Genomic DNA, 26,559 nt, shown 5'->3' with positions numbered 1-26,559 from the left:
CAATGGAGGATCAGAAGAAGGGAAGGAAAGCTCAGAAGTTACTTCAACGTTCACATTCCACCATCATTCCCAATCAGGCACAAAGAAGAACCTTCACTCATTCACCAAGCAATGAAGTCATACACACAGAGCCAATGGAACATGTGAAGAAATCAAGACGCTCAATAAGATCGCATGGTATTGGAATTGGTATCACAGATACGGAAGTGGGCATGCCCGGCAGTGCAGAGAAGATCACACTTAATCTGCATGGGAGAGATTGTTGGGTGTTATTGTAGGGGCTTAATCACATGTATTCAGAGACGGGTAAAACAGCCACTGTGTCAGTTCATTTTGGAGCCCTCTGCTGAGTCAAATAATCATCATTAGTCAATTAGGACAATTATCCTCTCCCAGTGTGACTCCCAAAGTGTTTGAATATAGAGAAAACCTAATTTAGGGGGTGTGTCTTCAAATTTGGACCTTTATGTCCAGGGACGGATTTTTATTTCAATTTGTCATATTTGTATATGGTCAAATTTAAATGATTTAGATACAGAAAAAAATCGTAAAAACTTCTAAATAAAATTCGGTTTATTATTATTATTTGTTGCTACCTCAAATAAAAAAGGTAACACTTTACAATAAGTGAAGAACTAACAATGAGCAATACATTTTATTTTAACATTTATTTTTAAATTGTATATTTAATTTTATAATTAAATGTGATGCGCTCTGGGAAAACCCAACACATGGTGAAATGTGAGATTTTACATTTTGATGCCACATCAAAGCTGGGTTCAAGCCCTTTCCAAAACTGTTTTTATTTCGTTCATGTAGCAAAATATATGGTTATTTGAAGTCGGCTGATCGCTATGATTTTCAGAAACTGAATTTTGAGAAAAATAGGTTTAAATTGGGCGATGAAAATAAAAGCACAACTGTAAAGTATCAAGTATAAGTCACTTTACTTGCTCTATTATCAATTTGATGTAAAAAAAATATTTGTTCATGTTGTTGATAGATACAATTTTTGATTTAAAAAATATCACTAAATGTTAAAGTTAACATTAGAATTAATGAATGCAGTACTGTCTGTTGTAAGTTGATGTTAATTAATGTAGTTGACCAGTGCTAACAATAAAAGCAAACAAAATATAGATTTTTTATCCTTGTTCGAGATCCAGACTTTTAATCTAATAAACCTTATAGGCAGTTTTTTATTTTTACTGTGTTGTTTTCAATTAAGATGCAAATTTCTGTACATTTTAAATACAAAAAGAACTACAGTATAGGCAAAAAAATCAGCAAATTTATTCCAAAAATGTTTAAAGTGAAAATTCCAGCATCACTTCCATTACAGTATGCTATTAAACTCGAAACAAAACTAATGGAAAAACACTTTGGTGGAAATGATGTATTGAAAAAAGACTAAATTGATAAAATTTGTATATGTTTACAACTGGACACTGTAGTTATGACAATGTGAAAAGAGGCTTTATTTAAAATGGTCCACATGGCCAAAAGTGCCCAAAGTTGAAGAAACACCCTTTACACAAACAATGCATTGAAAACACAAAGTTATTTCAGATGCAGTCCTGTCAGTGATGGATCCACAGACACACTACTGTAAATAAAGGAACGTCATGACCACAAAATGATGAGGAGGCGTTGCCGTAGTAACACGAAGCATTAGGTTAGGACAGAGAGCCGTTTGAGAGACTCGAGGGTCAAAGACAAAATGAGAGTGCTTGAAATGGATGCACACATTTCACAAACCACTGAAAATCTGACAACCAAGCCACAGAGATGAAGACGCTCCTACCTAATGTTAGTTGAGCAACTCCTACAGCAGGAAAGAAGAGGAACATTTCAGGCTGGAGATCTAACCATCACAGCAGACCAGTATCACGGAATACTTGATTTGATGTGTTTTACCAAAAAAAATAGACATCAAGTTTTCTAAATAAAAATCAAAAGAGTTTAGGGCTACGATTCATTGAACCAGAAGTGTTTCTACTTGTGTAAATCACATTGTACAGCCTTTGAAGTAGTCAGAACTAGAGTATGAATGTGACAATTACACTTAATTGCTAGTTCACTTCAAAACTGCCACTTTTGGGATATGACCCACCAGCCATCTGCTTACTGGCCCATGTTTTTAATTGAGAGTCTAGCACCATCCTCAGGCCTCTGAGACCCTGTCACAGCAGCTGAGGATCACAGCTTCAATATGACATTTACTGCAGTATAATCCTGGAGGCTAAAGCCACTCTGAGCCAGTCATACCTACCTTCATCTTCTGACACATCCAGTATTTCATCCACTGTCTCTGGGAAACTCATGCGATGCTTCTCGGTGGTGATCTGAGGGATGAAGAGGGAATATACAGTAAGGACAAAACAAGGATGATTAGCATGCAGATGCAATAACAACACTGGTTGAAAATAGCTTTATTGATGGCCATTCAAAATTATCTGTGGATTCTGATGGAACACATTTATTGGAAAGCAATATATTGCTTATAATTCACAACTTTGATATGTTACAAGACATCTCAGCAGTGTCCAACTCTGGTTATTAAAAGTGTGAAACATATATTTTTAAGCAACCTTGAGAAAATAATAAATAAATCACATTACAGGGGGTCTTTGGCCAGCTGTAGTGGCAATAGGAAAAATGAGAACGCCAACAGAAAACGCTTTCCCCACATTAGTATAGAATTAACAATGAGGAAGAGGGACTATCACACAAATAAAAATGGACCAGACAGCCCAAAGATATGAGGTGGTGACATAAAAGCCATAAATCAACCTGCTTTTTTGTAGGAAAGCTTTGAAGATTGATATCACAAAAGTAGACACAATTCATGAATTCGGCTCTTACCATAGATGCAGATTCCTCAGTCACCATTTTGAGCACATCAATGACAGAGATGTAGCCTAGCCGTTTTGCGATACCCAAGGGCGACGTCCCATTCTGTTACAGATAACACACAGTCAGGTCAACAAATCTCAAATCTATCTCTGCTAAGCCATGAAACAATCCAGCGGACCAGCACCTCATCCTGAGGCCCAAAAACCACAACGCAACATACACTGGCCCCATTCCTTCTATATTTGTATGTGTATATTTACATTACGTAACAAAATATATTACATTTAATTTAAGTTTCATTTCTATAGTACGTTTCACAACTTTGCATAGGTTTTTAAATATATAAAACATAGAATATGTGGCATTATTGCAATTTCCCAACACAATGACCTTTGACTGAACTAGATGTCTAAGTTTGTAAATGAAATTTTCTATTAATAGTGGTATTTATATTAATAATCTAATTATTTTCATGGGATGTACATTAGTATTACTTACTGTAAAATAATGTCCATAAGATTGTAATTAGTTTCTATGTAGAAAGATGACTGAGTTGATGACAAAAACAAATAAACCTGACAAATCAAATTTAAATGGATGTTTCATCCGAAGACGTGTACTCACATTAGTACTTTATAAAAAGAAAATGTAGCAAAAAATTGAAGACTATGAGACATTATTATCTTAATGCATTCATTTTAAAGAGAGAAATCACATCAAATTTGCAAAAATACCAGAATAGAAGAAAAGAATATCTTTAAAAAAGTTATTAAAAAGTGTAATATGACTAGTTATTGATATATACTAGACCCATGGTTATTTTGCTGACCTTTTTTGCTGCTTAATCTGTTATTTTATTATTAAATGCAATGACATTGAAACTTTTCAACGGTGTCCACATACTCTCCTCTGTACTCGCTGTTCTCTGGTTAGCAGCCATGCTGCTTTTATCAGCAGGATAATTCTTAAACAGCAGGTTATGTTTATTGCAGAAGACTGTAAGCATGACAGCACATATCACACACACTTCAAGTAGCATGTACAAGGTTTTGGCACAAAAGATGGTCATATTTCAAATTATGGGTGGTACTCACAGTGGTAATCTCATTGGGCTGAGCTCCATGTTTCAGAAGCAGAGTGACAATGTCTGTATGACCTTGTTGAGCTGCTTGATGTAAAGGAGTGTATCCCATCTAAAAAAAGCAAGATGAGAAAAGACCAATATTTTTGTTCAGCCACACAACCAAAAAGTATAAACCCAGAAAATTACACAAAGTTATGGACTTACTCTGGTCTTGCTGTTAACATGGGCTTGCTGCTGGAGTAAGAACTTCACCATCTTTATGTTGCCATAGTGACACGCCACATGTAATGGTGTGTAGCCCATCTAACAGAGAGAGAGAGAGATTGAACAAAGAGAGTGTGAACAGAGAAACAACTACACCGCTATCACTCCCTGGAGCTTTCCAGTGCTGACAGGTCAATGAAGGCATATATTACAGTATAGCAGTATATACAGAGCATAAAACCAGAGAAAAAAAACATTTAGTAGGAAAAAATGAATTATAAAAGGTTACATCTCATGATACGCCCTAATTAGTAGTGCTTGCTAAGGCAGGCATCATTATCACTATTTCTTACAGGGTTGCGGCCTTATTTAAAAAGCTTGTTGAAGAGACGTGTGCAATTACTTTTCTGAGTGATCAGACTTACAATTTTTGCTTGGCATACTATAAAATAAGAAAAAGGAGACCTAAAACATGTTTATCTTCAAAAAAAAAATGAGGTTGAAAAAACAAATTATGCCCACAGACCCTCGCAACTGCATAGCAACACCCTGGCAACCTACCACAACACCATAGCTTTGTGATTTCTACTAGATTACTACACACTCTTTATTAAGTGCAGAATTCTAGTTTTATCGTCACTTTTAAAGTTCTGTTTTCTGAAGTTTAATGGTATAAATTCTAGGACATTCCACAGATGGCACTGCTGCATGTACTGTATATGTGTGCACTTACCCTTGAGGCTGCATAGACTGAGGCACCTTGTTTCATCAGCATGTCTGAAATGCCCACATGCCCCTCCTGAGCAACCAGGTGCAGAGGTGTCAACCCGCTCTGAACACACACACAAGGGGATTACACAATTACAGACTCAATATAACTGCTCACACAGACTTTATCTTCATACATCAAATATCTGTTTTTCATTGCTCTTGTTAGATACTTTCAATCTGTCAAAGTTCCTCGAATTCTCCTTCTCTGTTACAAAACTAAATAAACCATAAAAAGTTATTTTAAGCCTTAGGAGTGTATCACCTTGTTGCCAAGGTTAACATTGGCCTGTTTGGAGATGAGCAATGCCACCATGTCAGGTTGCCCCTCCTGTGATGCCAGGTGAAGTGGGGTAATTCCCTGTAGTGATTCTGAATTGGCATTAGCGCCGTACTGCAGCAGACTGCCCGCCACCTCCAGTTGGTTCTGCTTGGCTGCGATATGCAAGGCTGTGTAGCCGTTCTGTCAAAACGAAGCAAGGATTAAATTGTCTTTTCGTCAGTCACTTTTATGTAAGGCATGCAAAGATACGCTTATTACACATATACACTTACTATTAAGGACAACTGTACAAGAGCAACTCTGGGTTAGGTAAATCACATCATAAATTGAGATTTATAAGATTTAAGACATTTTCCACTAGACAACCCGACAACTTGTACTACAATAAAGAAGGTCTACGGGATCTTAAATAATGTTATATCTGTAAGGTCATTGTGAATATCAGTGTTTTTGCATATCTTACTCTCGCAGTGCTGTGGGGAGAGCCGCCCTTGCTGACCAGCAGCTTCACTACATCAAGGTTGTTGTGATGGACGGCCACGTGCAGAGGGGTCAGTCCATTCTGTGAGAACAGAGAGGGGACACACGTATAAGTCAAGCACCTCTGTCTGTTATCTGATATATGCAGGAGACTACTGAGACATCAGATGTTCATCGTGATGTGTTACCTTTCCGGCTGCATTAGGATTGGCCCCTCTTTCTAAAAGTAGCTCCGCCACGTCCACTTTACCATATTTACATGCTACATGTAGAGGGGTAAATCCTTTCTGTAAGAAAATGCAAATACAAACTGAGAATGCAAGTGGAGCGTTTGTTGTCTCGTGATGTAATTGACCACTCACTAAGCTCCACCCACTTGCTTATTGTTGCTTGCTGAGACAAGTTTTACAGAACGTCAGCTAGGAATGCATTGGAGATTTTAATAAGCAAAGTGATTTTCAGTAAAATGGCGAATGTCAAAATTAGCTGAGGTTTGATTGGTCAGTAACAATTTTAAGGTAGAGCTTAGCAAAGAATCAATAAAGAGAAGAGATAAAAACCTTGGTCATTTTGGTTTGCTGGGCGTTCCCGTCGAGCAGGATGCGTGTGGTTTGGGCGTGTCCCTCACGGGCAGCGATGTGCAAAGGGGTGTGGCCTGACGTTGTGGCTGAGTCTGGATTGGCCTTATGCTCCAACAGAAGCTTCACCAACTCCTTATGTCCCATCCGAGCAGCACAGTGCAGGGGTGTCTGATCATCCTGCCAAAGCAAAGAAAGAAAATCTTTAAGACAAAAGAACAAACAATATGATTTTAAAGCTTGTATCATTTCCATACCTTGGCTTTAGCATCCACCTGTGCATTGTTCTGCAGCAGGAACTGTGCCACCTCACAGTGCCCCGCCCGGGCGGCCATGTGCAAAGGGGTCTCAACTTTCTACAATGATACAATCAAATACAAACACAATGAAAGTCCAGTTGTGAATCACAAACTCTGATCATTGTCATAATCGTGTCATTAGACATTAGCCAGTTTGTAAAGCAGTATAGCCTATAGCTTGTGCTATGAGGAAATTATTGTTTGGTATCTCCGAGGTTCTAAACAGATCACACAGTTCTTACCACATTAGATGCGTTGGGCGAAGCTCCTCTCTGAAGAAGATTCTTTACTATGTTGAGATGGCCCATGAATGCAGCCACGTGAAGGGGCGTCAAACCCGACTAAAAGATTAATATAATATAACATATAATATAATATGTATCATATATTGAGTTGATTTTCACAAAGTGGTAAAACGCTTGTACTCTACAAGAGTCTAAATGCACAGCTGGTGCAGCATGGAAGCAAGTTATCCATCAAAACGACAGGCAAAGAGTAATCTGACCTCAGTCACGGCCTCCAGAGATGCTGAGTGCTTCAGCAGAAGGTCCATGGACCGCATGTGGTTCTTTTTGCAGGCGATGTGCAACGGGGTGAATCCATTCTAAACAATCCACCAAAAAAATTAACTTGTATATGGTTTATGTTGAGCTAGTACTAGTAAAAGGGAATACTGGTTTTATTTGAATATACAAAAAATGGGTCTTGGGTCTTGACTCAAGTAAGCTTTGCACATGTGTTGCATGTACATTTTTGCCAAGCCTCCTTAAATTCTTCTCAAAGTTAAGCTTTAGTCTACATTCCAATCACAACTACATTGCAACATGCATAGAAACTCTTAAATACATATTTAATACTACATTAGAATAAAGAGACAAGATGTCAATTCCCCATCATCTTTTGGCCACTACTGTATTCAAGATAATTAATAGCTCCACCGCTGTAAAATTGATTCAACATTAAAATAACGTAAAACGTAACGGTAAAACATGAAGGACTAAGAGACGAGACAACCATCAAAGACGCACTAACCAGGGCACGGGCGTTTGCTTTTGCCCCCTTGTCCAGCAGCACCTTGACCATGCGGTGGTGCCCACAGTGTGCTGCAACATGCAGCGGGGTCAGGTGGTCCAGGGTGATGTCATCGATCTCTGCGTTGTATTGCAGCAGCTGCCTCACGCAATCCATGTGATCGCCTTGCGCAGCCATGTGGATGGGAGAGAGGCCGTTCTGCAGAGGCAGAGACAACATTATTCTCAATTGATCAGCATAATTACAGCATGGTATTGTTCTTAAACGTGGCCTAAGTCAGGCCTAAGACATCAATACAGATCTATTCTAATTACAGTTTGCACTCCACATTAGCCCCAGTGGAAAATCCGCTGTCAGCTGTATTATACTATAAGGTACAGGTTAACAGTGTGGCCAGGTTTGACAAAGTGGTTTAATCACCTTAGTTTTGGCCTGTATGGGAGCACCCTGATCTAGCAGGATCTCCACGACACGTACGTGACCGTTCCTGGCTGCACAATGCAGCGGCGTCAACTCATCCTGCAGAAGACAGAAAGAATGCAACGGGCGTCGATCAGCAATTTTGGACATTTTGGACACTTGAAATGTATTAGCCGTAGTTGCATCAGCCGTGGTTTGCATGCTAAACAAGCTGCATTTTCAAGCCTTATATTTTCATCATAGTGCAGTGTTAAAACAGTATGTTGTCACACAGAGAAAATACCTGTTTTTCCCAGAGGAAGGAAAATAGGTCATTCTCCACAAGCTAGACTTAAATAAGCCATATTCAGGAGTGAAATATCACATCTCAGCCAGAAAATACATTGCTGTGAAATGGTTGGGATGGATGTACTGTATAGACCATTTTACAAGATGTAAACAACACCGGTCCAAACGCACTTCCAGTTTCAGTGTTTTAACACTACATAAACATTACAACAAAATACAACGAATAAAACTGAATCGCAACGTCTTTAAAACTTCTTTAAAACGTAATTATGTATGTAAATAAAAAAGCAAAAAGGGCAATTCCAGCATTATGGATGTGACATTTTGAGTCAAAAATTGAAATATAAATTCCCAAAGAATGTATTTATTACCAATGTATTGAATCATCTGTTTATATTTTACTAACCCCAGATGACAGTAGCCCTAAACGGACAAACTACTCTACAGAGCACGTTTTGCGAATACGTTATCTCCTTCGGCAAAGAAGCGAAAACGTGACGACATCTTTAGTCCTGTGCCAGCCGCTGTAGTGCTTCGAAAGGGAGGGGTTTATGGGGTTTATGAGCCATTGGTTGCAATTCACAGCCTCACCGCTAGATGCTGCTAAATTTCGTACATTGGACCTTTAAGAGAGACTTTACATGGGTATTTAAACCACCAAAAATTGACATCATTACGGTGAAAACATTTGGTAAATTTTTTTTTTAGATTTTTTATCTTAAGGTTCCATAGAATTGCTCAAAACTAAAACAGGAAGTCCACAGGATGAATGACTAGACAATGAGTTATCCACTGTTTACTTCATTTAGGTAACTCTTTAGATTTGATCATTTTTGTGTCTTTTTGGTGAACATGACCCTAAACCATCCGAATTACACAGTTTCCATAGGAGAAATATATACTGGACCTTGGTCTTGGCATCTATCTGAGCTCCTCTGTCCAAGAGAAGTCGCACCATAATCACATTCCCTCTCCTGGAAGCAATATGTAATGGAGTAATGCCGTTCTTCAAGAGAAAACGAGGAGAGAACACGAGAAAGATTGAATTTGTGTACTTTCAGATAAGTGTTGCAGAAAGCGGTTGTTAAAATGACATTTCAACTGACCTTAGGCGTGAAGTTCACATTGGCTCCTCTGTTTAGTAAAAGCTGTGCTACACTGAGATTCTCATAATGGGCCGCGATGTGAAGGGGAGTAAAGCCGGTCTGCAAAAAAAAAAAAACATTTACATTACAGTTAAGCATTTCGCAGATGCTTTTATTCACATCCAGGCCATTCATATTTAATAAGAGCATGCATTCCCTGGGCTTCAAACCCATAACCTTGGCATGGGTAGCGCCGTGCACTTCCAGTTGAGCTAAGTAGATAGTATCACATTTCACTGATTCAGCATTCGTACAAAACGCGAACACCTACGCCGGTGGCTCTTTAAGAAAGTCAGTTGTGTTTATTTTTCAGTTCTGTTTATCTTGTCACACAGTCATCACAGCAATTACAAGCCAAGAGCGCCTGCAATGTGATCTCAGTGAGTCATGATGCATAATCTCCGGCGAGATGGAGCTCTGCAGACACACTGTGAATACCTTGCTCAGGACGTCTGGGTTGGGGTCATTCTGCAGCAGTACGGCAGCAGTGCGTGTGTCATCGTTGCGTGCTGCGATGTGCAGGGCGGGCAGACGCACTTTGCCCTTGGTGCCATAGTTAATTAAGAGGGCCACCACGTTCTCATGGCCCTGCTGAAGAGCTACCGCCAAAGGTGTAAAGCCGTCCTGGAAAGAAAATGACGTGGGATGTAAAGTAATTTGCATATAGGGAGAAAATGTCTCTTCTATGATTGGTAAAACAGTGTGCCACTCACTTCCGTTGGAAGGCTCTGATTGGCACCATGTTCAAGTAGGTATTTCACCACTTCCAAGTGGTTTTCTTGTGCTGCCATATATAAGGGACTGAAACCTTTCTGCAGAACGTATACAAATAACACAATAATGAATAAGCAGAATCATCAACACGTTTTTATAAAATGCATTTGATAACTAACCTGAGACTGGGCATTGACGTTGGCACCATAATTGATGAGTTCAGCGACCACTTTCTCTTGACCGGCTAGAGCTGCAATATGGAGGGCGGTATTCCCTTTCTGCCAAAGGCAAATTACAATATCATATAGACTGTGCAGCCAGTTCAAATTCAAAATAAAACAAAGATTAAATGCATTTATAAAACGGTTCGTTCTGGTCATTCACCCTGATGCTTATGTTCTTTACATTTTATTTGCTGTGTTTTATTTTATGAAACCTTGCTACTTATGTGAAATAACCATTTAATAAAAGCAATAATATACCGGTATTTTCAATAACTGTAAAAACGACAATGATAATATAGTTTTGCCTTAATAGCCACATTTTTTATACAAAAAATGAATAGACAGGGCTGTACAGTGCGACATATATGTCAATATATATATATGTCAAAAAATCAGTCTGTGCTAAGAATAAATTAGCCAGTGTAGCACATGTGCGATACAGTTTGTCAGGTGCATTAGACAGAGCAGCGTGTTTGTGTGAAGTGCGTTTGTCGTTGTGCTTGTTTGTGTGTGACATTAATTAATGGCGCACCGCTATTTGACTTAGTTTTAGTCCATTTTCCAACTGCATATAAGTAGATGAGGACTTGCGGACGCGCAATCCTGTCATTTCAATATGTCATATGGCTGTTGACTATCATAGTATGGAACAAAACTACGTTGTACCATGGTAGTGAATGGTGCCCCAGAACTGTTTAGTTTCCCATATTCTTCTAAATATCTTCTTTTGTGTTAAACAAAACAAAAAAATGTATACAGTTTTCAAACAACTGTCACCTATGTTCCATACGGATTTTAGAATTTTCATTGTTGGGTGAACTATCCCTTTAATATAGAATTAAACTGATGTGTGGTCACACATGTCTTTAAATAAAAGAAGACTGAAATACCTCCAGAGAATTCAGTTCAATTCAATATACTGTATAAACCTGTTTTTAGCTCTGTTGGAGGAAGTCTGCGGCATTTAAGAAATACAGTAGATTTACCTTTGTGGTAGTCTCCAGGTCAATGCCATTGTGGAGTAACTCCAGCACCATCTTAACGTGGCCTTCTTTTGAGGCCAAGTGCAACCCGTTGAGTCCATTCTGCAAAGAGAAAATTTGCTGTTGGAAACATCATTCTAAAAAAAAAACACTGACGCGTCTAAAGTATATCTCTTTATCTCTCCCCGTCTACCTGTCAAATGACTCACTGCGAAGAGGGCTAGCCTAAAAATAACACAGTGAAGCACTGAGATTTCTACAGATCTGTTGGGGTCTCATTAATCGGGGCGTGGAAGTACAGCAGTGGATGCCACTGCCAGAAAAGATTTTTTTCGCAGACGGTGCCTGGGAGAGGTACAGGCTGAATGGAGAATGCATTTGTTGGGAGGTTCGGTGGGTGTGCAGCTCGATGCAGCCATGGGGGGGCTCTGCGCTGCTAGCGCGTCTGGAATCCCCTTCATACTGCAGTGTCACTCATCTCTAATTTGCTCCATACTGCAGCCGTACAGAGCATGCGCGCAACACAGAAGGGTGGGAGAGAGAGGATGAGATGACGGGATGCTCGCAGACGGGAAGGAGGAGCTTTAGGAAAACAGCCACACGTGCCTGCTTGGCATTAATATTCTCTGGACGTGCGTTTTAATCTTTAGGGGAACATCACACAGTATCGAAACCATGCTGTGGGTTGATACTCATGTATGGTTCAATGTCACTAGATGTTTGAGGCTGATCCATTGGATGTCAGGAACAAGAACACTGATATAGCCACAGATTATATTTCCAAATAATAATATGCATGATTTTCATAATTACCTTCAGTGCCAACAGAGCAGGAAATATAACAATATCAACAGGTTTTTATTGCTTGATCACATTGCAAAAACTGTGATTGTCAAGTATACTCTCAAAAAGCATTTTTTGTGTATGCTATTCAACACATTATTAAAGCAATAAGCCCCGCGAAGCAGTGGGTTACAGTTTATTTTATAACAGCTAAGGGCGTTTTGGCACGACGCTAAGCGGATTGCCTAAAACCCCCTTAGCTGTTATAAAATGCACTGTAACCCACTGCTTCGCGGGGCTTATTGCTTTTATAAAACGGTTATTCCATATGCGTAGCAAGGTTTCATAAAATAAAGTAAATAAAATGATATTTAGGCTATGTAATGCGGTCAGCCGTTATAAATCGGGGTATTTTAGATCAAGGACCAGAATCAAGGACCAGAACTGACCGCTTTATAATGATCATTTTTACATAGTGTGTGATTTTGTGTTAAATAAATAAAAGATACAATAAAAGTTGAGTTAAAAGTAACACAATATGTGTTGTCCCAGAAATAACACAGATATATGTTAAGGACAAGATATTTTTGTGTGTGTTGTTTTTACAGCACAACCGGTTTTAGGGGCGGTAATGTTTTTTGTAAGGTATGCTTTTTTAAAACAACTTAAATATCCTAATTTGACTAAGGCCTAGTCCTGGTTTAAACTAATCCATGTCCGGGAAACCGCCCCTTAGTGTACAAGTTAAGCTTAAAGTTGCCTCTACACCGCCATCTCTGTTTGAAACACAAAACTGCAGGTTTCTTTATATACGTTAAAGTCACATTACACTAAACTGGAATTTCCATCAAAATCATATCAGACACCTAATAATTAGTATATTATTAGTTTTATTGTAGTTTTGGTAATATTTTCAATTGGCTTTTATTTTTATATTTTTTGTAGTTTTTTTAACATACTGTAATTATGTGATGTGTTTACCATTTTATTATTTATTTATTTATTTATTTATTTCATATGCTATATTTTAAGTTTAATTTCTTTTTATTAATTTTTGTGCCTCATCTTAAATTTACGTCACTTCAAGCCAACATTTCTAAGTTTTGTTTAGTTTAAGCTTTTCAAGTAACATTACTTATTAACAGGGCTTATTCCATCTCCGTGTCAGGCTGGTCTAAGCCCCGTGCAAAATATGTGGAGGGCGAGACATCCGCGCTGTGATATCAGTAACATACGCAGGAAGTGTACATACATTTACATTTACATACATGTACCTTCAGATTACCCAAACATGTCACTATAAAAAACCCAAAGATGCAAGAAGCATCAACATTCAACCTGGGTGGCATATCAGATGCCACGGCAGGTTCCCGATAGAATTGTGTCTGTGAATGATGAGGTGGTGTAGTACTCAATGTGTGTGTGTTTGGCCTGCAAGCATTGAGTGGGTGTATACATGAATGCTTTTGAATGTGGGCTGCCAGCCAGCTGTTCGCGTCCATTCACGAACCCATCTAAGAAGCAAACATAGCTCTTCTGCTATTCATATGCTGCTATTCTAGGCAAATAACGCGGAGTGTGATGATGCAAGTGGGAGCAAAGCCTGACCGGTGCGGGTTACAGGAGGAAAACCGGTGACATGAATAATTACAGTAATTTACTGATTAGAGCATAGAACACATCTCTGCATTGACACTGTAAACACAGCTGTAGTGTCCAACCACAAGAGCTCTGGGGGGTTAATACTGTACATACACTGGAAAGCTAATAAACACACACACACACTGGCACACAAACACAGATGTTTATCCTCATCTACAAGATGATAAATTCAGAGCTCTAAATAGCCATTTTTAATCACCCAAGCACTATTAATGGACTTCAAAGTTACCTCGGGCTAACAAAAATCACGGATTCAGGGTGTTGCCATGCAGTTGCTATGGAGATGCTAGGGTGCACAATTATCCTTGCATATGCTCAATAATGTCACGCTCTCACCTGATTGGCTATGTTGATGTCTATTCCGTTTTTTAGATGGTCCAGAGCCTTTTCCAGATTACCTGAGCGTGCAGCACGAAGGAAACTAGTTGATGTATCTGCCTGTAACAGAGAGAGAGAATAAAGGTAAAGAAAATCCACACACAAGAAAAGGGATTGTTTAATTACTCATTTGATGCTCAATACCAAATCCCTTTAAATGTTAAACACTTCATAAAACATCACGTCCACAGAGAAGATGAATATCCAGTTTCAGATGGCTTAAAGGAAAAGTTAATCTCAAAATCAAAATTGTTATTTTTTACTCACCCACATGACGTTCAACATGTTTTAAGACCTCCTTAAAACATAATAACACAATTTTGATTTTGAGATTTCCTTTAAAGAATAATGTTTTCTATCATAAATATTTAACAGGCTTCATTTTTTGTAGATCTCTGTAGTGTCCATGCAAAAGTGTCATGATTCTGCCTCATCATGTCATGTCTTTCTTGGTCTTGTGGCAGAATCATGACAGAGCCCCATTTTTTGTGTGGAGAGAGGCATGTTATTGTTGGTTCTGACATAACATGTGCTCTCTCCGGTCTCGTCTTTGGCCCCGCCCCTCTCGTTTCCTAATTTAGCCTTCCATTAGTGTTTCATTCCCGACACCTGTCCCTTGTTAATTATCCTTTGTTAGTCTCCCTATATAATGCCCTTGTGTTTGCTGTCCTGTGCTGGTTCGTTTTGATTGATTTCCCGTTACCTGTGTTCCTGCCCAGTCCCAGTATTTAGTAAGTCTTGTGTAATCCAGTTCTTGTTTTGCCCCCTTGCGGGAAGTGTTTATTTTATTGTTATTATCCTACCTTGGTTCCTTGTCTGTTTTCTATTTACACCCTCGTGGGTTTTTGTTTTATTTAATAAAGTACTTTTCTGTTAACCCCTGACTGCCTGCGTTTGGGTTCTGCACATCCCGACTCAGGTTCCAGAAACAAAACATTCACATTTATATTGCCCTCTTCATTCTGGGCCTCAACTCCCTTCCCAGAATTGCTCACTCTGCAATTTGCAGCTCTGTATTAAAATTCATGAGTGATATTTTGTGCCCTTCCATGCGATCATTAACAGTTTGCTCTGATGTGGTCACAATCATATTGCGCTTTTGAATTGCTTTGTCAGATACTCCAGTCTAGAAATTTCCGATCGCCTCCGCTGTGTTCCGGCTTGTTATGCCGTGGGATGCTTCGTGATGGGATGACTGACAGGCCGGTGTACCCCCAGTGGAAGATGTGGATGGAATACTGAGTGAGCAGGAAGAAGTCATTTTGAACCTTCATTTGCTCAGTTTCCTGGTGACAGCATGGTAAAACACATCTGTCATCATGACTGTGCAGTAATTGTGTGTGTGTGTGTGTGTGTGTGTGTGTGTGTGTCATAGCTTCATGAACCTCACTATACAGCATATCATATGTGACTGGAAACAATTGCTGAATCTAAATTAATTTTATTTTGTGACTGAAACCTATTTTTGCACATTCTGTCTGACCTCTCTCACAGATAATTTCCACAATTAGCCCACTTGATTTTGTCACCAATGTAGATGGCAGTCTCTGTTATTTACATATTCTTTGACTCATACAAACCAACGCTCATCACCCTCTTAGCCTGAAAGTTATCTTCCTTTCTTTCGGAAGTTTCCTTCCTTTCGGAAACAACCCTGACTTTCTCCCCACGTATGTAAATACAGTACATACAAACATCAACATCTTTATGCGAGCATATCCTTAAAATTAAACCAATTCAGTTAAAGGCATAGTTATATGCTCTCCTACTTGTAAGTCGCTTTGGATAAAAGCATCTGCCAAAATGAATATATGTAGTTAGCCCAAAAACAAAATATTCTTACATGATTTATTCATGTTATTTCAAATCTGTATGGCTTCTGTACAAGAGATAGTTTAAAGAACCAACCAAACAACTTTGCTCTCCATTGATTTCCACTGTATGGACAAAAAATATTTTCATGTTCCTGAAAAAAAGAGTCATATACAGGTTTTGACTGACATATGTTAATTAGAATAATTAATAATAGAATAATTAGAAATTAGTATTTTATACCCCATTTACTATCTCATTAGTATCTCATTCCCCATTTACTGCCATAGAAGGGAAAATAAATACTATGGGAGCCAATGGGAGATGAGATCTGTTTGGTTACTGACATTCTTCCAAATATCTTTCTTTGTGTTCAGTAGAAGGTTTAGAAGAATCTGAGGGTGAGTAAATAATGACAGATTTTTTATTTTTGGGTGAATTATCCCTTTAATAGATCTTGAACAATTTTGAGATGTGTTGTCATTCTTAATCTTAATGAAAAAATTGATGCAAATCTGGACATAATCCTGATAGATTGCCTTGTCTCTGAAGGACATGCTGTGTTTTATAGACTTCCGAAATCCGTCATCATCATTATATTGGCAAAGCAACCACTGACGAAGACATGGCTTTGTCATACTTGATAGTGAAATATTAAATATTATATTAATATTATAACATATTGTATTACTATATCTTACTATATTTGACTAATTTCATAATTTATACATATGCGAAAATAATACAATTAGAAATATTATGCTTAACAGGTAATAAACACATACCATATATATAGTATGTTTATATAGTGGATAAAAAAGACCATGTTTATTATTTTGCAGTGGGAAAACCCCTGAGCAGGGTTTTATGGGAAAATTCATCACACAAACACGTACAAAAACTTAACTGAACTGAACAGCACGCACTTAAACATACAGAATCTAATGCTTGGACCACGGACAGGGACACACGACACAAAACGAGCCATTTGGATTGAAAGGTGAGGAAACACTACAGGAACATCAGCGGAGCTGAATAAAGTTATTAGCCACATCACAACATTCAAACACAAGATCTGCTACCAGTTACACACGACCACAAGAGTTTCACACACACAAATGATTAAAAAGCCACAACAACACGCAGAGAATTAAAGTGTTAAGAGGCAACACAGCAAGGAGAACTAAGATATTTACTCTTCCACCAAAGTAGCATTTTCCACCTTGAGCCTCCGGCGAACCCTCTGCACTCAAACTACAGTCCTGATGCACAAGCCAGCGCTGAACCACATGAGCCTAGAAGACACCAATACCACACAAAGCGTGTTAATACACACACACACACACACACACACACACACGATTACATGGAGACACAGGAACACATGTTGGTGTACAGTATGAGCAGGGTAACACACAGTACAGTAATGTACAGTAATACTGAAACTGCATGTTCAATGCTGCGGTAAATACAAATGGGTTACGAAATGAAATTAACATTTACAAAGGTTATTTTCTAAATGCATATTACTGGTTGTATTTTTAAACACTGTGTTAGTCTTTGGCATCTTCATTCAAAATATGTGACCCTGGACAACAAAACCAGCCTTATGGGTCAATTTTTCGAAATTGAGATTTGTACATAATCTGAAAGCTGAATAAATAAACTTTCTATAGATATATGAGTTGTTAGAATAGGACAATATCTGTCTGAGATACAACCGTTTAACACTTTGAAATCTGAGAGCGCAAAAAAATCAAAATATTGAGAAAATTGCCTTTGAAGTTGTTAATCAGGGGCACAGTGGCAGACCATCCACTCACAAAAATAAAGTTTTTATATATTTAAGGTAGGAAATTTACAAAATATCTTCATGGAACATGAGCTTTACTTAATATCCTAATGATTTTTGGCATAAAAGAAAAATCGATAATTTTGACCCACACAATGTATTTTTGTCTTTTACTAAAAATGTTCCCGTGCTACTTAAGACTGGTTTTGTGATCCAGGGTCACATATAATTATTTCCTCTTTTTCTGAAAAGACTCCTAGATACCTAAAACCAAATTTCAAGTCTGAACGTGCGCACCTAAAACTCTACAAACATTTTCTTCTAAAATAATTTTGATAACAACAAAAATGTACTGCTAAAAACTACAGCTCATGAGCTTTGCAAAAGCCAAGGAATTTCAGGAGAATCAAACAACATCATTTAAATGCTGACGGAAGGAATTCAGAAACGCACTTGCATTACAGGGATTCCAGCTCTGGGCTCTTTTCAACACTGGTTGCTTAGCAGTTGCTAGGAGAGCAATGACATCATTTTCAGCATTCACAAAAGACTACAAGCGTGGCATATATGCAGGTACCACACTCGATCCAAGCACATGAAGATATGGACAGCTAAACAAATTCTCTGACCTAAATTGCTCTGTTAACATAAACCCACACAACATGAGTGAAATATTGCTATTTCAACAAATAGGGAATTAACAGGCCTGGGCAGAAATCCTAGAGAAATTTGCTAGCTAGAGGAAGCCATTGAGAACGCCAAAAAAGTCTCCTGAGTTATAAAAGTGCGACCTCTGTGCAACAATATAGCTGGTTTGTGTCACGAGCACTGACCGATTTTCTGTACCAGTAATATGGGTCAATTACTTGAGCAACATTCATTATTTGAATGGCTGCTAGGCCTTTGTCTAAGCCTCTAAGAAGGAAACCCAGAAGGTAAGTCTATTGAGAGAGAGAGGTTAGCGAAAGCAAGCCACAATCACCGAGCGAACCATGGGAATTCCGTTCCTCTCGGCAACTGTCAGTGTACTGTCATGATTCCATCTATGTGAAGTGCAAGAGCAGTCAATTAATTAATTTTGCAAAAATCCCTTATGTATTTAGAGTGCAGACACAGATTAACATGTAGTCCAGAATGAAAAGCGATGACATCATCCCCTGATGTAAATACGTAAGGATTATATTACCAGGTCAGAAAGTGAAAATGAAACCCAGATGTAACAGGTTGTAAGAATGATAGTCTGACCCTCACTGTGACGTATTGTAATAGACAAAAATTAAAGGTGCTGTATGTAATTTTTGTGGGGATCTATTGACAGAAATGCAATATAATATACAAATGTCTTCAGAGGTGTATAAAGACTTCATATAATGAAGCGTTAAGTTTTTATTAACTTAGAATGAGCTTTTTCTATCTACATACACCACGGGTCCCCTTACATGGAATTCACCATGTTGTTTCTACAGTAGCCCTAGATGGACAAACAGCGCATTTCATAAATACATTATATCCTTTGGCAAAGAAGAGAAAATGTGACGACATCTTAGTTCTGTGTCAGCCAGCGTAGTGCTTCGAAAGGGAGGGGGAGGAGTGGAGTGAGCCGTTGGTTGCAATTTGCAACCTCATCACTAGATGCCACTAAATTTCATACACTGGACCTTTAAAGACATAAGAAACAACAACTAAAAACATCTAACAACTTTATCATCAGTTTATCTAGGCTGGCAATTACTGAACAGAAGGTGGTTTTTCTCTATAACCTAACGTGGCAAAATATGTCAAATATTCCCTGTCTTAAACCATAAAAACCAAAACATGTCAAACAAAATAATAGTTTTTATGTTTTTGGTGCAGAAAAAATGATAGAGACTGATTAAGCTTGCAGTCTGAAACCTCGCATCTCCATATTTTGAGGGTTTTATTTTTGGCCATAAATCATTATTATCACCCTTTATGTAAGAATTTGGACATCCAAGATTTCAGAAGGACAGCGACGATATATGATGCTGAATGAAATAAAAGTAGTGCAGTATGTACAGCCTGTACATTTTCAAAAGGTGAGGCAAAAAGCAAATCTGCGCCCCTGGTTGCAGCCACTTTCACAACCGGTCAGGCTTTTCCAAGTTTTCATCCACACACACCTTTACATTGTCACAGATGCTAAAAATAGTGCCAAAAGACGTCATTAGGGTCACAGCATCAGTAGGCCAAAAAAGATGAATCGCAGTAATGAACTCTCCTGGGTTTACTTTGACCCACTTTTTCAGAAAAAGTCACCTATACAGTGCTGGAGTATAGATACATACAGTATATAACACATGCACAGACACAACTAGGGCTATAGATCCATGTACCCACAAATCTTCATTCTTTGCAAAACGATGCTAGAGCTCAATATCTGCAGGTGGATTGAATGGTAAGGCATAGTGTACTGACACAGCAGCCATTGGTTTCATATACTGACAGGAAACAGAACGACACCCTGTCTAGTAAAACAATCCAGAGAAGGTCACAATGTTCTGCAGATCTATAAATAAAGTTCTATAATTACCTTGCACTATTACTGTTGGCCAACGTGACTATGACAGTGCAAACAATTCAAAACAGACTAACTAGAGTATATTCTAAACAAACATCAAATACAATGTCCGTCATAACCAGTACATGTTATTTCCGCATTGCTCTAAACTCTATTACTGGCGTAAAATATATGTTGGCAGGACAATATGATTGTGAACATATATTTTTGGCATGTTGCTTGTTCAATATAATACAGCTCTTTGCATAACATGTCTGTATTCAATTTTTTTCTTGGTGAAAGCAATTTCCCTGAAAACACTGAAAGCCGCGCACATCCGGTCTTGACCTCCAGAATGCAAAATCAATCAACAGAGCAAAGGCTACACTTAAGTGGGAGATGTTCAAATATTGATAGAACGTGTTCATAACTGTTTGTGTGGGCATGCGTGTTGTTTTGCATGCTTGTAATACCTAGTAGGCACTTTGCACACTTCTTACTAATGTAGTAAAATGAGAGTTGCTTAAGTCTAAAGAGATCTTTGGTGATACTCGCAATGTGCACTGCGTATTGCATTAGTATTAGTATAATTATTATACATTTTGTGAATGCATTAAAAATGAATCCTCTAAGAATTAACGATAACTGACATGAATATAAACAACTTCCTGTTGTTGTCTTTTTTCATGGTGCTAAAACGGAACCACTGAAATATTGATGGTGATTGCAGGCTGCTGGGTCTGCAATCCATTAGAAACAAAGAATATATCGTTGTTTTATCCTCAGACACCTGGGTCTCTTCCTAAAACTCTGAGATACTTCCACACAAACATCAATTCCAGGCAATGACGGCATTATTGCTCACGTCAAAGGATGAGCAGGATGTCAATTTTTGTGCTTGTTGAAAATAAACGCATATTTAAATCAAAGCCAAGCAGTCGTAATACGATTCAATACTAATAGAATTAACCGTCCAATACTGTCCTGCATTTACTAAAGCAAAAAATGTGCCTTTATAAAAGGACAATGGCAAAAAGATAAGAAACACAAATGGTTAATAATAAATAATTAAAGTAATTATTCATACTACTGATATTAATATAACAACAATAATCAGAGAAAGATTTTGACATCGTCTAAAGATGTAAATGTGCAAACAGTGATGCCACACTGCTTGGGTGTTGTAGGAAGTTGCTAGGCTTTTGTTATGCGGTTGCTATGGCGTGTGGTTGATCACATGCTGCTGTGCTTCCCATCGTGTCAGGCCAAACCCTATATACAGTATATTATATTTAGCCCACATTTGGTTTGTGCATTATGGTTAAAACCAAAAAACATGGTAACCAGCTACAGTAGCCTAGTTTAACCACAGTATTTGTTATAAAATACTAAAATAAAAACAATAGTTAATTTTCGTCAATTAATTTTTAAATAACAAATAAAATATGAATATAATTGTACTTAGACATACTGTATTTATTTCATGTTCGTTTTCCATGCCTCCATTCAGCAGCTCACTCTTCCCCCTCTCTTTTATTTCTATATACTCTCTATACTCTCCCCTCCTCTGTCATGCGTTTCCATTTCATTCTCTCTGTTCTCTTACATGAGCTGCAGATCTTCTCAGTCACATCACATTGCAGCACAGTTTTCCCTCTTCAATATTAATGAGGACTGCAGAAGACCTGACTGCAAAGCATACTGGGTAGATCCCCTCAGAGTCTCCTAATTTCATCACTGTTATGTGCTGTCAGCCAACACTGAATATTAGTCCTGATCGTACATTTCAGCGCTCGCACAAAATCCTCAGTCGCATGGGTACGGCATTCTAAAGACGCATCACGAGCTTATCTTTGTGTCGTTCATGTTTCAAGATCACAGACACAACACATGGAAATACAGCCAAATTGCTGTTGTTCACCAAATTACCATACAGGGATAAAACATTCATTGTCTGATTCACATTTTGATGATTGTTTTCCTGCTCAGCCAATCAAAATGCATATTTATGAAGTGGTGAAACTAAGAATTGTAAGAGAAAGAGAGCGAGTGCAATAAAGAGAGATAACGTGCACGCAATAAAAAGCGAGGGGAGTTCAGGAGTCTTATGGTCGCGTGTAAAGCACCTGCCGAGCCCTCACCAGCACATGGCAACTGACTCCGCCCCCTCCCCTGGGCCAATCCATTTTCACAGGACTGGGAATGCAGCAACAGGGGGGTGGCAGTCAGCAAGCTACCATCAGATGGCACAACGCACACACCAGCACACGTTGATGGCATGAATCAGTAACAAACACATTTTCTCTCCTCACTAAAGCAGGAAAAAATGACATGTTAGACAACAATCCCTGCAGCATGCAGACTTATAAATCTTATAAATCTGGTTTATGTTTACATTCCGAAATCATATTGAGGTACTTTGCGAAGGGGTTACATTAATATTTAAAGGTGCCGTTCTTTGGCTGTTTTCAAAGCTTTGATTATGTTTTTTGGCCTGACATCTACACCTACCAGCCAGAGAAACCAAGCGTGTATGGTAAAGACAAACTGATAGCGTATACTTCTATAGATGCGTGTGTACAGTACTAACAGTGGCAAACGTTAGCAAATGCATTGACTTGAACACAAACCTGACACGTGACATGAGCCTTCTCACCGTTCCCTCTCCCTTTATACCAATGCATCTAAAGAAAAACTAAAGAAAAAGAGATGACAGTTTCCTTTTTGTTTAGTTTCTGGCCGATAGTTAACTGCTAGTTGTATAACTAACAAGTTAGCTAGCATACCCTATGCATTCAAAACTTAAAGTTACGTGAAAAATAACCTTGTAGGCCTACCCCGGTTTCTGATTTGGGCTTTCGTGAGATATTTTGACACATACCCAAATCATAATCCGCACTAACAAAAGACAGTAGTTTTTTAAGTGTTATGAAGTGAAACGCGAGCATTTTTGACAATCGTTGCTGTTCAGTCCGCTCGTTTTATTGTGTTTAACTACAGCTGTCGTCAGTGTTTTTGTTTGGCAATGGCAGCAGGCATGTGTTCAAATATCAAATTGGAGACTGTATTCTGTCGATTGTGGAACTCAACAACATGATATTTTAAATTCCTTATGTAGCCGAATCTGTGCTAGTTTGTATTGGGCGCCTCCAACTTTCCCTTTGTTTTGCCTCCAGCTAATGCCGTGACGTAAGCGTGACGTCGGCGCAAAAGGTGTCTATTGGACATAAGTTGGATAATAAAACAAGCAGACTGACCAGGAGACATTTGCAAGCAGGACATCAAAGGACCTTTCATAGAAGTGTTTAGAGGTATGCGCACACATGCACACACACACGCACACACACAATAACAGAACAGCTTTCACATTCGATGTTAAAGTCATGGAAGCTGTTATTTGACCGTTGGTTATCTTCAGTGGCGATCGGTGCCTAATCTTCAGGGCCAGCAGTAATTCAAAATATGTGTTCAGCGTGTCACATGAACCTATGTGCATCGTGCATCATGACAAAATACGTGCCTGCTGCAGACGCGTAGAAAGATAAAAGAGACACTTGTGTTCAAAAGATACTCGCTTAGTGTAATGTGTAATCAGAGTTAAGTGTTAAGCGAGTGTCTTGCGTGTATCTTTTGAACACATCAACACATTGAACACATTGATGTAAAGCTGAGGCCCTCAAAAGATACCATACATGTCTAGTTTTGTGCTAAACTTCTTAAAGATTTGATGATGATATATTGAAGCCAACCATGGGTCTGCAGAAGTGGAAGAGTTAAAAGGTTAAAGCAAGGCATATAATTCAAAATTCCTGTAACAAAAAAACTATTAAACACTTTTATTGCTAAGGACAAAAATACAGATTACACATATTGTTACTGGGCTCACATTGCCATTATAATGCACATTTTTGGCCAGCAGAAACCAATAAACAAAACCACTCCTAGCTTTAGATTATAAACATTAAAGTTACATAGATACTACAGTACAAATAACACAAATACTATTTGAAAAACAAGCATGCTCTTAGGACCATAGCATTTGTCTCCATAGAGACAAAAGTCATTCAAGATAACACAGCTCAAGGTCATCCGAAGAACACTTTCAAATGTTAATAAATGATTCACATGAACTCCTCTAGATTCTTTTTTGGTTCATTTAACAATTCAATTACGCCATTTTTCAGATCAGTAGACCATGGACCACAATACAACCTTACAAACACATCCACTTTACAAAGCACCTAACTGGCTAAGTTGCAAACAATTTGTGTTTCAAAGCATGATGTATCTGGCCTTCTTGTTCTCCTCTGTGATTCTTGAAAGCTCTCTTTAACTCCCTTTATATAAGGCCATTTTATCACGCCGAGACACTGAGTGACACGCATTCAGGACAACACAAACATCCAGAGGGCACACGGGTCATAGGACACGTGAATCTACTGAGACTAATGGCAGCAACATCTTCAGGCAATGTCAATTTAAACTTTCTTTTGTGCGTTTTTGCAGACCTGTTCCAAGTTTATCATGAAACGAGGAAGAGGAAGCGCGTGAGAGTTGGGATGTGGGCACACGCAAGTGCATTAATAATGAAAGAATAAGGGAAGCCATCTGTAAATTCCTCAGCAATCCTAAAAATCCTCCATATCGTCACTGTTGTACATGTTACAAGCTCCTGTTTAACTACTACGATCTATTACCAACTGAGACCAGAAACTATTTCAACAGGAAATACGTCAACACAGGATAGAAAACTGGGCAAATATTAAATGTGTACATCTTGTTCCCTTTCACAAAAGTGTAATCTACAACCTACACGCCATCTAAATATCAGAGGGTGTATTTTACAGATAATCTGCTTCAATGGACAATGTGTTCACAAAATTGCAACTGAATCATGAATCTTCCAAAATTATTTCAATAAGTGTATAAGTGTAACGTGAGATTCAGACTAACTGACAGGCATGTGTCTGTGTTTGCAGACTGCTAAAAAGTAAACAGAGAACCAATCAGCGTTCTAGAATCAACATTAGTTAAAACAACCACAACATTGCAGGATTATTTTCTAGCCACAAGAGAGAAAGAAGTGTTCGGGAGGACAGGAAACTTTGTGACACTGTGCTGCTCTGTCTTGACGTTGAATGACTGACTCCCAAATACGCCCTGTCATGTATCAAGACTGTAGGAGCTCTATTAGGCTGACACATACTGTACGCAAGCAATTTCTGTACCACACACACATACACAAAGACACAATCTAATTAAAATAGGACAGAAATTCCAGTTGTTTCAGATGAACGACAAATGCAAACATGTTTATGATCAAGAGCAGAGTCGTTCGCTCAATACAAGAACACACGAACCCATTCCTACATCACTTCCTGGTCCCTCTGTCAGCATGCGGAGTAAGTGTATGGCATATGTCTCACACTGCATGACTGCTTTCTCAACAGAATGCCCAAGTGTATACACACACACTCACAAACACACACATTCATGCTAATGTTGTACAAGTGTATATTCACTGGACTGGATCATTTCACACAGCTACAAACAGACCACGCCACCTACAGTACATATTTCGAGTGTTGTATACAACAAACTAGTGTACAAAAATACAAAGTGCTGGTCATGTTGTTGATTTATTCTGGTATTCTGGAGAGAGAGCTGTGTGAGGTGAAAGACAGAAGGTCAAGCAGCATGTTTTAATTTCACGACCCTTTCAGGATGTTTGATGAACGATAAGAATGATAGAGGATTCACAACCTACAGTAGAGGAATGGGGGATGACAATGCAGCACTGTCTGATGGATGGTCACATTGAGGATAGGGTGTGAAAATATGATGTAATCAGAGGAAAACCGGAAGAGATGGAGAGCAAAAAGCTGGCGAAACGATGAGAAGAGACAGCGCATGAAGACTTTGAAGTCTCCTGCTTCTCAGACGTTTGACTGCGAAAGACACTGAGAAAGCAATCTGCCATGTGTCTTCTATAGAGTTTTCAGAGGAACAGCAGCAATGACCACGTTTACATGAACGTCAGTAATCGAATTATTCGCCTTATTCTGAGTAAGATAATATTACGATTAAGGTGTTTACATGAGTTGCTTTAAGAATATACCTTTCATGTTCCCGTTATACATGTTACACTACATAATTCGATTAATGGCATACGTCATTACGTCCCTAAGCGACGCCGTTCGACGTTCCCTCCATAATTTCATGTATCAACAAACAGTTCGTCTTCACCATGGTACCA

The 26,559-nt window shown here is 38.6% G+C and overlaps 1 protein-coding gene across 4 annotated transcripts in view; it reads right to left on the bottom strand.

Annotated features, from left to right (window-relative positions):
• ank1b (ankyrin 1, erythrocytic b) overlaps positions 1–26,559 on the bottom strand; it is a 63,101-nt gene that overhangs the window by 19,859 nt on the left and 16,683 nt on the right. For 2 of the 4 annotated variants that reach the window (XM_057359476.1, XM_057359478.1), the window contains exons 2-23: positions 14,140–14,241; positions 11,362–11,460; positions 10,331–10,429; positions 10,151–10,249; positions 9,876–10,061; positions 9,399–9,497; positions 9,200–9,298; positions 8,005–8,103; positions 7,585–7,782; positions 7,058–7,156; positions 6,795–6,893; positions 6,511–6,609; positions 6,236–6,433; positions 5,864–5,962; positions 5,659–5,757; positions 5,178–5,375; positions 4,878–4,976; positions 4,145–4,243; positions 3,951–4,049; positions 2,866–2,958; positions 2,273–2,345; positions 1,805–1,825 (exon numbers count right to left, since the gene is read on the bottom strand). In XM_057359476.1, the coding sequence (XP_057215459.1) occupies positions 1,805–1,825; positions 2,273–2,345; positions 2,866–2,958; positions 3,951–4,049; positions 4,145–4,243; positions 4,878–4,976; positions 5,178–5,375; positions 5,659–5,757; positions 5,864–5,962; positions 6,236–6,433; positions 6,511–6,609; positions 6,795–6,893; positions 7,058–7,156; positions 7,585–7,782; positions 8,005–8,103; positions 9,200–9,298; positions 9,399–9,497; positions 9,876–10,061; positions 10,151–10,249; positions 10,331–10,429; positions 11,362–11,460; positions 14,140–14,241 (2,455 nt within the window). Of the gene's footprint in view, positions 1–1,804; positions 1,826–2,272; positions 2,346–2,865; positions 2,959–3,950; positions 4,050–4,144; positions 4,244–4,877; positions 4,977–5,177; positions 5,376–5,658; positions 5,758–5,863; positions 5,963–6,235; positions 6,434–6,510; positions 6,610–6,794; positions 6,894–7,057; positions 7,157–7,584; positions 7,783–8,004; positions 8,104–9,199; positions 9,299–9,398; positions 9,498–9,875; positions 10,062–10,150; positions 10,250–10,330; positions 10,430–11,361; positions 11,461–14,139; positions 14,242–17,189; positions 17,289–26,559 lie in introns of all 4 variants that reach the window. The other 2 variants (XM_057359474.1, XM_057359475.1) reach the window with 2 other exon arrangements.

This window comes from Triplophysa rosa, linkage group LG19, assembly GCF_024868665.1.
Source record: "Triplophysa rosa linkage group LG19, Trosa_1v2, whole genome shotgun sequence".
Lineage (NCBI taxonomy): Eukaryota > Metazoa > Chordata > Actinopteri > Cypriniformes > Nemacheilidae > Triplophysa > Triplophysa rosa.
This window is presented reverse-complemented; position numbering and strand designations above follow the sequence as displayed.